General features: G+C 35.0%; 4 protein-coding genes across 18 annotated transcripts in view; 2 read left to right on the top strand and 2 right to left on the bottom strand.

Moving 5' to 3' along the window:
* Nucleotides 1–6039, top strand: part of wun (wunen) — a 34486-nt gene extending 28447 nt beyond the window's left edge. The window contains exons 6-8 of one of the 3 annotated variants that reach the window (XM_046627365.2): nt 108–284; nt 400–492; nt 5871–6039. In XM_046627365.2, the coding sequence (XP_046483321.1) occupies nt 108–284; nt 400–492; nt 5871–5933 (333 nt within the window). In that variant the 3' untranslated portion in view covers nt 5934–6039. The other 2 variants (XM_046627368.2, XM_046627366.2) reach the window with 2 other exon arrangements.
* Nucleotides 1–7319, bottom strand: part of LOC124219593 (E3 ubiquitin-protein ligase COP1-like) — a 62405-nt gene extending 55086 nt beyond the window's left edge. For 3 of the 5 annotated variants that reach the window (XM_046627340.2, XM_046627341.2, XM_046627344.2), the window contains exon 1: nt 6593–7319. The gene's annotated coding sequence lies outside the window, so the exon portion shown is untranslated. The remainder of the gene's footprint in view (nt 1–6592) is intronic. The other 2 variants (XM_069136291.1, XM_046627342.2) reach the window with 2 other exon arrangements.
* A 1760-nt stretch (nt 7320–9079) lies between these two features.
* The window catches only part of Npl4 (nuclear protein localization 4), a 16672-nt gene continuing 11522 nt past the window's right edge, over nt 9080–14229 (bottom strand). For 4 of the 7 annotated variants that reach the window (XM_069136295.1, XM_069136294.1, XM_046627347.2 and 1 more), the window contains 4 exons: nt 13091–13242; nt 12765–12903; nt 12277–12590; nt 9080–9325 (listed from right to left, as the gene is read on the bottom strand). In XM_069136295.1, the coding sequence (XP_068992396.1) occupies nt 9313–9325; nt 12277–12590; nt 12765–12903; nt 13091–13242 (618 nt within the window). In that variant the 3' untranslated portion in view covers nt 9080–9312. Of the gene's footprint in view, nt 9326–11066; nt 11103–12272; nt 12591–12764; nt 12904–13090; nt 13243–14229 lie in introns of those variants that run through there. The other 3 variants (XM_046627350.1, XM_046627353.1, XM_046627349.1) reach the window with 2 other exon arrangements.
* Nucleotides 13770–14229, top strand: part of LOC124219597 (uncharacterized) — a 6388-nt gene continuing 5928 nt past the window's right edge. Inside the window, exon 1 of one of the 3 annotated variants that reach the window (XM_046627355.1) lies at nt 13770–14227. Coding sequence is in view for 1 of the 3 variants with exons in the window: in XM_046627354.1 (XP_046483310.1) it covers nt 13829–13837 (9 nt within the window). In the remaining 2 variants the exon portion in view is untranslated. The remainder of the gene's footprint in view (nt 14228–14229) is intronic. The other 2 variants (XM_046627356.1, XM_046627354.1) reach the window with 2 other exon arrangements.

Raw genomic sequence — 14229 nt, 5'->3', positions numbered from 1 at the left:
AACAACGCATACTGATCAGAACGATGATTTCAACAAGCCATTTCAATGGTCACTTCTCACCTAAAACATTCACTCGTTACATCCCAAAACTGTTGTTGTGTTTTCAGTTGTACCTGCAATTGCGAGTCCATTGGGCTATCAGCAAATTGCTGAAGCATTTACTGCAGTTTCTTTGCTTCTGGATGGCTTGGTTCACCGCCATGTCCCGAGTATCAAACTACAAACACCATTGGAGCGATGTCCTGGCAGGATCAACGCTCGGAATTGCCATGGCACTTTTCATGGTCCGTTTTTTTTTACGTTTATACGTTTCGTAACTAGAGGATATCAAATGACGACAAACGTGAATTCAATCTAGTACTCGAATTTTCACATTTTTTGGCTGTTCGTTTGTTTCAGGCCAATTTCGTGGCAGGTCTCTTCAAACCCAAACGGTCTGTCGGCAATGATAAAAATCTTCACGGATCAGAAAACGGAACAGAAGAGACTCAGGTGAATAATGGCACGGCCAACCGAATATGTTAGATAATATATATATTTATTTTTCTTTTCTTTTCTTTTCTTTTTTTTTTCCTAAATCATATTTTCTTCATTTCGAGGTAGTTTCACAAACGGTACAGGCATATATTATATTTATATGGATATGTGTGTATATATATATATATATATATATATGTATACACACACACACACACACACATAATTGAACGTTACGTACCAACTTCTCGGTTCTAGTCGAATTTTTTGCGAATTTCTGTACATCTGCTCGTTATTTCTCCTATAATAATATGCAAAATCCTTTCAATAGTTCGATATATTTAAGTTGCAACGTTACTAACGCAAACAACATTGCAAGTGTACATGGGACTTGTTTTCCAAAACTTTGAACATTAAGATTAGGTTGATTATATTCAGAGGGATTGCAGATGCATTGAAATTTATTCAAATAATATTGATAAATATACGTAATATAGTATTTAGCGGAAAGCAGTTGGGTGGCTGGCGATATTCGAAGGGGTTTAGATAAGATCGAAGAATTCTTACTGACAACGATCAAAGAATGAATTATCGATGTTCGTTTTGAATTGTTTTTAGGTCGCGCTTGAATTGTGAAACTAACTTTACATACGCATGTATAGTAAATCGGACGGAGAGAGAGGGATATAGATATGTTTTATTTTCACTACAGATTGAATGATTTACAAATCTATAATGTAACGTAAAGATTCACTGTTTCTATTTTTACTATATAATAAACAATGAGTATTATTGTTGACGTTTTACAAACGCTATATACAATGGTTAGGAGATCATAAGGCTCTAAAGGACGTAAACCCGACCAAACGAAGCATTATTTTCACGGTGTGTACACACTGAGAGAAATTTTTAGTTCCGGTTACCGCTCGGTCCTTGACTATTTTCATTTTTTACCACGATGGAAAAATATAGTTGCAGATACAAAATAAAAATTAGTTTTCTACCGGTTACCAGAAAGTCTAGTATCCGTTACTATTCTTTCTCATTACGATCACTGTTGCTATATTTTCTTGCAAGTGTTGCGAAAACTTGACGCTCGTGCAACGATAAATTGACGTTGAAGCCTTGTTTAACTAAAAAAGTAGAGTAAACCTCGCAAAATGATTTTGCGTTGCAATTACCAAAAAAGGATCGACGATGGCGCAAAATGGTTAGGCGTACCTCGTTTTTCGTAATTCCAACAATATTCAAACAGTTTTTTTAACGATAACGGCTTTACTTAATTTTTCTACTTACTATACCAAATGAAATTTTTCTCAGTGCACAAATATATGTATACATACACATACATATAGGCATGTAAACGAACCAAAAAATTCAATCGTTGCCACAGGCGAAATCCGCGCAAGCGCATCGATGCGGATTACACATCTTTACACATAATTGTGTGTTGATATTTTTGAAATTTAACCTAAAAAAATTTGGTGTTATATATTTGTAAGATGCCGTAGACCGAAGAAACCACTCGCAAGTTATCGCCGAGCAAAAATTAATAAGCGTGAAAAAGTTGTACGCGCGCTGTATAAAACTGTCGGAAAATTGATTATGCACGGAATTGTCGGGGAAAAAAAATATATATATTTACAAAATATCATCGTGTTCTTGAAAGAGAGAGAAAGAAGAAGAGTGGGTCTTTTTTTAATCCTGTGTAATAATAACTAGAGAGAAGACTTTCGTAAATGGTAGTTGTATAAATAAATCGTATACACATTACAATTCATATATATATATATATATTATATATATATATATATATATATATATATATATATATATATATATTTAGTTACGTAAATAAAAATTTCCGAACGCTAATTGTTAGACATATATGTGAGGGAAAAAGTGCACCGCCGGATTGTAAACGTAAAAATTTTTTGCTTTAAAGTCACTTGCATGAAGCTTGCCGTGTTTTCAAATTATTTCCCCGAAGTGGGATTAAATTTACCAATAATTATATATAGCCTAGAATTTGTGTCTTTTCGGTATGGAACAATAGCTACCTTTGACAAAGCTATTTTATAACCATGATTTCTGTCGGTAAAATGATTTCAGATTAAGAAAGAGAATATTTGTTGAACAGCTTTCTTAACTTCAATCGCTATATTTCAACTTTTAAACAGTGCCGAAACGCTAAGCCGTATTATTGTATTATTATAACGCGAACGAAAAATGTGCGACTCCAATTTATCAGTTGTATAATTATAATTTGCAAGGCGAGGTCAATTTTAATTTGTCTGAATAAATAATTTTCGCATTTATTGAAGGCTTTGTTGCCTAGTATTTACACAAAACCGAATTTTGCAAGATCGAAAGACGATTCAATTCGTATAATCCATACGATACTAGTAAAACAACGACAACAACGACAAAGAAATATTAAAAATAATCAAATAAATATATTAGTAATTCTCCTCAACTCAGTTAATTATAACTGCTCACGCGTAACGATGATCATTGTTTTGTTTGCAGTTGCGTAAAAGAAAACTGAAAGGTTTTTTCCTTCTTACGCACCTGTTTCATTTTTGCGATAAGAAAATATAATGACAAGTATATTTACGTTATTATTCGTTGTTTCTGAGAGGTTATTTTCGACTTTGATACCCGTAGTAATTGCCAAATTATAGATACGCCACTAAAAATTTAGTAATTATCAATTTCTAAACATCGAACCGAATGAATTGCGAAACTAACTTTTGTTATTCACAAAAATTTTTTCTTTATTTTAGATTTATTGTTATTAAATTTTATTACTATTATTACTATCGTTGTTATTATTATTATTATTATTATTATTATTATAGATTACGCTGTAAATATACGCGTTTTCATTGTTACACAATGATAAAAGTGTAACGATTGGAATTTAAATTCTAATATAGGCAAACTCTGGCTCGATGAATATAGACATATTAACTAGTGCTTCCAAAACTATTATACACACTTGATTTTGTATCTACACATTACCGGCCCTGGATATTTATATTAGATGCAGCGACACTATTTATGATATATTCCGTCAAGCTATAGGATATTAAGCCAAAGTACGTAATGTTCAGATTTCATTGCTTTTATCGGTATAGCTTAACACAGTATTGAAATTGAAAAGATTCGATCAAAAAAAAAAAAAAAAAAGAAAAAGAAAATGAAACGATTAAAAAATATAAGTTAATTAAATTGTAATTTATTAATTACACACTGCTGAACGAAATGCATAAAAAATGGAAAGTCGTTTTGTGTAAATTCTCTCTGTATAATTATTTTGGCTGCATGGAGAAAGACTATCGTACAGTGACGATTTTGTAATAACAAACAAACAAACAAACAAACACGCGAGAATACCGAATGTTTGGTTTTCTTGAAAAAACAATAATATTACTATTATCATTATGACAAATTTATTCGAATGTTAATTATTACGATAGTTTGATATTTATATTTATATGTATGCAATTGAGATGTTATATCAGAGACGTAAACATGTTAGGCGTAATTATTTATTTTATGAAAATTTGGAAGAAAACAAACAAAATATATATATACATTTACATGTGCGTATATTATATAAAATAACTATCCAGCTATACTATGATTTATTTGTTGTTATATTCGAAACCTCAGTGGCTGAAAGAAAATCGGAGAATTTTTTTGGCACAATATTTACGGCCATTAACAAAGTAAAAAAACTATGAAAGAAACATGCTTAAATTCTCCTGACTGTAATGAATGTAAGTAAGGGATGAATAGATTGTAATTAAGCAAATTACGTGAGAACACTAAATCGTAGAAAAGTATGCGTTACAATGCAAGTTGAAGAAAAAAAAAACCAGTTACAGTTAAGTTATAAGTGATGAATTGTTTTTGGTAAAAGCATTAAAGAGAGGCGTTGGCGTTAAGCTCAATCAGGTTTCGTGGAACCAAACAAAAAGAGGGTAATTTTTGACTGCAAGATCTTACTCTTGCAATAAATAAAAGGTGAAAATATAGAAAGAGCATATAACGATAATCGTGTAGATTTAAAAGACTGTTACTTAAGACGCCACCAACTGTTTTGCGATCCTCTGAACCGAGTTTAATGAGACTCTCTCCTGAAATTTATAATCGTTTGTTTCTAAAGTGCTGTAAGCTTTGCACTTAATATTTGTAAGTTATATTTACAATTTGTTTCTGTCGGTATGAGTCAACCGTTATATGTGCAAATGCATGATATACCTCTACTTCACGTTAAACTGTATACAATCCTATTGGGCTATAAATGATAATTATTATTCTGTATTCCTGTTTGGAGTACTTGTTTCTACTATTTCCAAGTTCAAGAGAAAATTTCTGACTTCTTAAAAAGCTGCGTAACTACATGATACGAATGCGAGTGTACAACGGTGGGTAATGAGAGAGAATATTTTTATGTTTTGGCTTCTTGTTTCATCGGTTTGTGAATTGTTACAATATGTTTGTGAATGAGAGAAAAAATTACATGTCGACGCAGTATAATTGTGCATTTCTGTTTTCTTCTACTTTGGTGAATTACACGAGGTTCACGTTAGTAACGTTATCGTAAAGAAATATTGGGGAAAAAGTCACTATTTTCTTAGTTTTACAATGATTTTAAAGGAACTAATATTTCGAAATATGAGTGCATTTTGTTGTATTACGGTTCATTGAATTTCAAATAATTCCAAAATCTCTATATAACGGTTTTTCCTCAGCATGAATCTTTACGATTACGCTACTAACTTCGATATGATTGAATTACTAATTCTTTTCATCAGTAACATCGATTAACACTTTGTTTTTTATCCCTTTTTCAGCAGAGATTGAAACAAATAGATTACGATACTGAGGCGACTGGAGACGCGATGTAGAAATAGTTAAAGCTGAATTAAACGGTGTTGACAATTCAAATTCTCAAGCTGACCAATTTGTAGGAATTAAAATTTTCAACCCTCACCCCATGACACTTTAAAGTTTCAGCTTTTAGCAAGATGCTGGTCTGTTGAATATAATTGCGAATTCGACAAACTTTGAAGTCTTTAGTTGCGAGACCTGTGAATAATCTTACATAATATTAGTTCTTTCAAGGCCTGCTTGTAATAAAAAAAGGATCACTAGTCGATGTGTGATGATAATGCTTTGAAAGCAGTCTAGCAGACCAGCATCATCATAGGTTACGGGTTGATTGATATAAATGATATCTTGAATGCAAGTTGAACCCCAACTGTACGAATTGAACTGAACTTCAAAATTCATGCCACTGTAACCGAGCTATTAAAATTCAATATTTGACCAATGGCTGATTTCATGTTTGAAACTTGTTGACCGATTGATTTAACTTTCAGGGCGAATCAAGTCCTTTGAGAAATTATGCATCAAGATATGGCACCTTACCAACGGACTTGTGAATAGATCGCACGACTAACGTACTAATTTTATGCTCAACCGACACTTCTCACAACTCACTTCATGTTAGTATTTATAAAAGTGACCAACTTGTTTGCTAATAAATTACATGTACTTCTTAAACAAGTAGAAAGCACTGAGGTTTTGGTTTTTTCTCTTTGCCTTCCTGGTGGTCACATAATCTGGAAAAAAACTACTGTTCGAATATCCATTTAAAAACTTGGGACTTTCCTTGCTAAATTTCCTATGCACCGTTTTACCATAAATCACCCCTTCACGGTTTAATATTGACATGAACTTTGTGGGGAAGAATTTTTCAGCAAATTACAGTTACAAATTTGGCCATACCTCGTCAATTCGGATACATTACAGTTTTGATAAAAGCTAAGGTAAGTTTGCATAAAGATTACGTCAAGTTGCCCGCTGTGTAATGTAAAGTTTTCGTGACATCAGACATAAAACTTAGCTGTGATTGATTGATAAAGTAATCATTAGTAGTGCGGATAAAGTAGTGCGGAAGTACTTGTTCCGTGGATAAATAAATAGACGCAAATACTGACGCAACATTTGAATACGAGGAATAGAATGAGGAAATATATGGCATATGTTTCGACAGAGGAGAATCAGCGAAATAGCGGTTAGTTGACGTTTACGATCTTACCTTGACATAACCTCAAACCCTTGGCGACCTCAGTCACGTGTTGCACACCTCAAAAGAACCTCGCTCTTCGATGAAATGCGTTCTGAATCTTCCGACGTGGTTTAACTCCAAGTTAATGACCTTATTTATTAAATTATTCATCTAATTAAGGAACAGTTGCACGTATTTATAATAATCACCGCTAGCACACACTCGCGATATATCAACATTTCTTTCTGATCTGTTCTGATCTTTGAAATCTGCTTCGCAACGAGTTTGAAGTATGTTACGAGTTACTGGGTAGCGAGTAACAATGATACGGTATATATGTCATGCTCGCAGAAATCGCAGAAATCGTTTACACAAATAACAGAGAAACCCACGATGCAATGTGTGTTAGGGGTTTTACACGACCCGCGCATTGTTGCTGCTGCGGGAAGACTTGCACATGACGTATTACGTAAATTTACAATCTCAAAAATCTTAACCTCTCACACGCAGGTCGATCATGAATATGCGATTGTCAATTACATTGAAGTTAGTAACGTTATCGTAAGGATTCATGACGAGGAAAATCTATTATATCGCGATTTTGAAATTGTCTGAAATTCGGTAAAGCCTAATAAAACAGAACACATTCGTATTTCAAAGTCTTAGCTCCTTAAATTTAAATTAAGAAAATAGTGATTTTTTCCATAATGTTTCGTTACGATAACGTTACTAACTTCAACCTCGTGATTGTCAAATGTTGCGTTCCGAAACATCACCGTGATGATAAAATTCGCCATCAAAAAGGACAAACGCATGAAGACTATTCGTGCGTTCGGTAATTACGTCAGATTCCTCGATTACCTCGAAACGCAACGCTTTTTTTCTCTCCTCGCGATGCGTCTCGAGACATTCAACTCTCTTCCAGCGCGCGTTTCGAGGTGATCGAGGAATCACGTGAAAATACCAAACGCAGTTATATAGTGCAAGAGAGATAGAAGAAAGATTTTCCGTTTAAAGCTGATTTCTGATTGGTCTAGATAGCGCTGCTGGCCGCTTTCCCGAGTGAAAAGTAAGTCAGAATCAGGGCCTGTGGTACAAGAGTTGGAGGCAGTTGAGCGAAGTAAATTATCGCAGAGAACATGTGGTCTCCGAAGTCACATTCGCGAAATACGACCGGGTAAAAAAAATCTCGCTAAGCGCTGTTATAATAGGCAACCGAGTACACTAAGCGCCGGCATGTAGGCAACCGAGTGCACTAAGTCCTGGCATGTTGGCAACTAAGTACACAGCAGGCAGCCGATATCGATCTTATTATTGCGCACTCGACTACTGATGCGGAACATAACGCTTTCGAATTTACGAATTTCGAAGGAAAACACTCTTGACGTTGAATTTAGACCGCCCACCGCTGCGTTCTGTGTACTCGGTTGCCCAAATACCACCGCTTAGCTGGATTTTTTTATACCGGTCGTATCTCGCGAATACGACTTTGGAGACACGTTCTTCAGGTTAAACTATTGAGCTTGACCGCCTTTATAACCCCTACCAGTTTGGTCACTCGATGCTGGACCACCCTGTAGAACCGTATAGCGTTGATTGAAAATATGTAATATAGTCCTGGGTTATTTTTCGTAATGGTTTTTCGGGTCTGGGCGGATTTGAGAGCTACTACCTTGTACTTACGAGCGGATCTTATGGGATCCCAATGTAAAATCGAGTCGGCATAGTAGAATACTGCCATTTTCTCCCCCGCTTTTCAGCGCCCCTTACCCGCACCCTAAAGTCCATAAGCAGTTTTTATACATATTCATTCAACATCAATATTCACTGAGAAAAAACGAACAAGATGAGTTTCTGAACATAGCTATAAAATAATTCTGTGCACACTCATTGGCGGAAAAGCAAATAACGCAAATTTCTGAAAAAAACTCTGCATCCGTTAAATCTTATCATCGGGCTTAGAACTTTTATCGCAAATTCCTATTTCTGACCAATTAAATGTTTTTAAAATATAAATCGAACAATCTTCCAGGCACGTTATTTTTAATATTTTTAGAAAAAAGAGACCCGTAAAACAGGACGTTGACGTAGTCCCAAGTGAAATGACGGCGGCTCATCTTGGTAGTTCCTCTGAATACGATTTCATCGCGAAATGAAATCTCGAAGAAATATTCTATCTTCGGCTGAAGAGCAGTGAAGTAAACCATTGTACCAGTTAATGTTCGGATAAATACGTAGTGTAGTCAAATAAAACATTCTACAAATTATATGTATGTATACATATTTTTCTATCATTAAGTTTTTTCAGTTTTCATACAAAGAACTTTGATTAACATCTCAAAGTAGAAAGTATATTGGTGAAGGACTTTGAATTCAAAACAAGAAAATATCTTCCTTTTCTTTCATCTATAGTTTCTCACAGCTTACTCAATAGTGACAAAATGAACCGAATCGATATTTGAGATACTGGTAAGCAGTAGTAAAAAGGTTTTTTAAAAATCAGAAAATACGGCCATCGAAACGTCTTGAGTAGCCAATTTATTGAACACTGCTATGCTGTTATCCCTTGAGTTATTTATCTGGTTTTGTATCACAGTTACCACTTGTTATTATTTTTTAAATCCTTAATGCATAATAATTTATATATTGAAAGTTATGTTAATTCTTATAATTAATCTTACACAAACATCACTGGGTATACTGAATCTTGCAATTCTATTTCGTTCACTCGATCTCACCTCCATCATCTCTTACATCAGCATTCTAAAATCAATATTACATGCGTGTTTACTTGATTAAATTCATACAGCAATGACGCAATGAATCAAGTTGATTAATGTCATTAATCAAATTTTGTGAATTGTCTTTGACATCAGTACTTAAAAATCTATTCAAGTAGCTGTTAGTTGTCAATAGAAAAAGCTAGATAAATGCAACTAAATTAGCATATTTATGACAAATAACAAAGTAGTACGGATTACATGTATTTAGACTCCGTTGAGTCCAATTCATAGTGCATGACAATGTTTCAAAGAATTATTAGCAATAAAAAGCACTATTTATAGCTACCCAAGTACGTACATACATGACAAACGCCAAACATGAAAAATAATTACATTCTCGAATTGGAATGTGAAATTCAGAAATACCGTATTATTTCGAGTACAAGTCAAGCTTTTCGGTAACGGACATCACTCGCAAATTCTTCATCCTCCACTTTTACGTAGGATTTAATTAAACGCGGATTAACATAGAAGATTTACCTTACCAACTGAGCAAACTTTTTTTATCAACGTGAAATTGATGTTCTCACAATACGGATGCGCTCATAATCTTCGAGATATTGAAAACTCCTACTTCAAATTTTTCGAACAGCAATTGTTTTGTTTACCGTGTAAACAAATTAGAAACTACGTTGTTTGTTTTTTGGTCAAAGTACTGACAGAGGGGAATCCAGGGGTTCAGAGAGAAATCGAGTGACAAAAAGATTCGAAACAGTTATGAAGTAAATTTTAAGCTCACTGCTGTGCAGTAAGTCTAAAGACCTAACAATTATAAAACTGCAGATAAATACGGTGTCGTAGAAAAAAAAATTGTACGTAACTGGTGGCAAATGAGATAAAAATGATAAAGTCCATGTGCTACACGGCGGAACTTTAGACTGCCTAAATCTGGAAAATATCCAGATATCGAAAAACCAATTTCTAATTATATTCACGACAAACGAAGTCAAGGCTTTGCGATAACTCGCCAAATAATACCATTAAAACCTTTGGAAACTGCAAGAGCTATGAATGTTCCTCATACTCAACCTAAAGGTAGTTTGGGTAGACGGATGATGAGGAGAAATGATTTGTCATGGAGACTAAGCACAATCATGGCTCAACACTTGCCACATCATTTTGAAAGCATCGTACGAGGATTTAGAAAATGTTGCATCAGTAACATGTTGGTTGGGACTTGAGATGATATCTTCTGGGAAGATGAAGTGCTGTAGAAGGAAATGATAGTTGAAGTGAAGAGAGTAAAGAGGACAATGACACAGATATCATTGCCTAATATTCCGATGTTTAAAATACAAGTACCTGAGTTGATATCTGTCGATATTAAAATTTACACAAGTGATCCTTATAAAATTCAATATTACAAGTCACTAAAAATAGAAATGACAATTTGTTGGTAAAATTCGACTTATATGCAATTTCTAAAAAAAATGTTTCAAACCCAACTTTAGAGTTAGGAGTCCACTTATATGCAGGGTCAACTAGTACTCGGAATAATAAGGGATTTATATAATCTACGTACCTAATAAGCTATGTACTCAATCGCTTGTGCGCGTGTATGTATATACTAGTAATAATGAAAATTAAATAGCATGCGTGACAAAAATTAAATTGATAATTGAGTATTAATAACATTGAAATTTCATAAGCATTCAGTTTATTCATTCATAAATAAGGTCGAAATAATCGTTTAAAAAAAAAAGAAAATAAAGGGCAAATACCGTTAGATTTATTCAGGGATCAGCGTGCATCAAAACCTGTAGAAATAAAGAATAAGAAAATTAGTGGACACAAAGTTAATTAAAGAATATCATGCATAGCATAAATGCAAACTAGAGTGAATTGCAAATAAACGTTGTATATATGTACATTGAGAGTTGTGAGACTTGATAAATGAAAAATAGCAATTAAATTGAGTATTTGTCCATATTATTATTCTCATTATTATTATCGTCATTTTATTTATTGTACCTAAGTTGATTTGAATTCTTTTTTCCAACACATGCTTGGAAAGTTAGATTTTTTAAACCTATGGAACGTGCGTAAAATGTCCACTGAAGTCTAATAATACTGGAATACTAGAACGCATACCCGCTATACTTTGCCTATCTTTCTTTCTATTTTACTACGTTGCGCATGCGCACATCCAAGTTAGTATAATGTCTATGAAAATTTCATTTCTCAACACACATTCACCAGTTCAGAGTGATACGATTAAGTTCAGTGCGAAAGATCAGTAAAAAACCGAAAATTAAAAATTGGTACATGCGTGTCATGTCCACGGATACAATAACGTATGGCATCGAGACAGCAATATCACGTATTACCTGTAAGTACACGAATTATTGTTTTTACACAACGTAATAACTTTTTGAACTGGATTGTACAGAGAGTCCAACGTACCATCAGCCATTGCTAGTAGCTATCTCTCTCAGCTCGAATCAGCGTCATCAGTAAGTGTTTCAGTATTAGTAGGGTTCAGTGAAAGAGCCCCATTTCTAAACAATGCGCTAAAACGATGTTGGCGTATGCGCTCAACTGAAATTCTCAATTTTACACACTATTGGGGATTTTTTTTTAGCGCACTTTCCCACAACTTAAGTTTACGCACGAACTTTACGAACCACCAGTGACGTCATTGGGCTCAGTTGAACCTGAAGTTGGCGCGTTGAGGTTAGATTTCTCTTAATTGCTCTTGATCTACTTCTTTTGACTACTATATTACATTTGTTTGTTTCAAATTGTTAGCAACTCAAACTTTCCTTCACAGATGTTGGAAATAATAGCGTGTGTCACATGTGCGGATGGGCAATATCAGACTCATGTGTTTACAGCGCTCGCCTTAGCTCATGCTGTAAACTTCACACTCGTCGAAAATTGTCCACTTGCCGCATCTGTAACACAGTATACTATTTTTAAATACTCAACTACCTTGGTAAGCTGCACATGTCACATGTCGCAAGATCGGCAGGATTAATAAATGTGCAATGACGACATGTCCACAGAGGTTGCTCAGGAACTGGATTAACTGCTGCTCCGGTACCAGCACTAGTACCTACTCCTACTGCAGACATGGATGCTCCAGGATTGTTGCTAAACGTTATTCCTTGTGGTGCATGTGGAGTCGTCGCAGCTGTTGCTGATATCAACTGCTCTACAGTTGCCCAGTGTTCAGAATGTGCCCATTCCAAAGCTTGTTCTCGATTCCCTGAACGTATCGCCGTCAACAGTGGTACCATGTAATCCTGGGAGAATTGGGATAAATTACATTAGGTACTTGTTTAACATTACAATCCAAGGTATTAATGAAAATAGATTGATCAATCCATCTTTACTACAGTATTACTTGGAATTTATACTTATTTTCCCATTTCTTTTTTTATGTCTAAGCATGCAAAACTTAGGACAGTCTATAATACCTTCATTGGCAGCATGTCCATTGTGGCAATAAAGAGAAGTAGATGAAAATCAGATATTGCCTCAAAGAATTGGTTCGGCGCAAACTGCTGCATGTACGTACAAAGAGAACTGAATTCTTGTAGCTGTCCATCGACTAGCCTGGAATAAAGTACGATTATAGATTACTAAGATTGAATCAAAATCAATTTGTAACATAGTAAAAATAAATGAATATATATGGACTAATAAATAACAAAAATGATTTTCAGAGATCAGTTGTACAAAAAACCAGTCAATGCTGCTTGTCGGTAAAACACAATTATCTTTCACATTAATTTTTTTTTACCTATTTTCAACTGGAAACGGCGTGTTGTCCTCATTTACGTGAAAAGTAAACTGTGGAGTAAGCGGTGTCGAAGCTGGAACATCGACCAGCAGGTACTCAACTGGCAGAGGTCTGGCTAATCTGGATACTTCGTTGCCGTAACTATCTTTTTCCTGAGTAAACAAAAGAAGAAAAATTAAGTAAATTGGAATGCGTTCGATTGTTAGCAATTAATGAAAATATTGCAAGAAGATTCACAAATTCCCGCCGAAGCCATAGAAGTTGAAGTTCAAAAGACTGCCGAGTGCATCGTATTTAGCGAACAATAACTAACAGGTGTTAAAAGAACACTGAGCTGGAATAGAGGGAAAATTCACGTAGAATAATTAGCGAGCGATAAGAATTGCTTATAACACGTGATCACTTTAAACGCATGAAACATTAATATGTGAAATGACGAGTGAATGACGTGACGTAAAAACAGATGTTTCGATCAGTGTACGTACAGCGCTATGATTGATTTTTTGTTTCAATATACGCCGTCGCACGAGCGAAAGTCGAGGTTTAAGGCGGATCTAGGAGGCTTTGAAAATGGTCAGCGCGCGGCCATCGGTGGAAACAGGAAACAGCGGGAGTAAATCGCCGAACGGCGAGGGGCGGGGGGGTAAAGAGAGGACGGGAGGAACGTAGAGCAACAGATCGTAGCGCGCGCTGTGGTGTGTGTCGGTCGGTCGGTTGGTCGGTCGGTCCCTCGCCGCCATGCTAGTGGTTAGTTTAGTGAATCAAACATCATGATGTGGCAAAACGTTTGCAGCACAAGTTAAGATTAAAATAATAATACGCCGCGTACCGGCGAGCCGTCGTAATGCTGCATATAATAACGTTCGATAACCGTAAAATATACCCGTGTACAGTACAAAACGCCAACGATTAAACCGCGCGACATTTAATCTCGATGTAAATTTATATATGTACATAATATATACATGTATGTATGCATACGGAATACATACATGAAAAGAGCGTCCGAAAAACTACTGCGTTACATATAATATAACGTATACGACATTATTAATAATTTTAATAAAACAATAATTTCACGTAGTCAATAAGCCACTGATATACTATACGGGTTGTCCTCGTAAACGCATACACACGGT

The sequence above is a fragment of the Neodiprion pinetum genome, chromosome 5 (genome assembly GCF_021155775.2).
Source record: "Neodiprion pinetum isolate iyNeoPine1 chromosome 5, iyNeoPine1.2, whole genome shotgun sequence".
NCBI classification, from domain to species: Eukaryota; Metazoa; Arthropoda; class Insecta; order Hymenoptera; family Diprionidae; genus Neodiprion; species Neodiprion pinetum.
The sequence above is the reverse complement of the archived record's forward strand: the minus strand, read 5'-3'. Positions and strand labels throughout refer to the sequence as shown.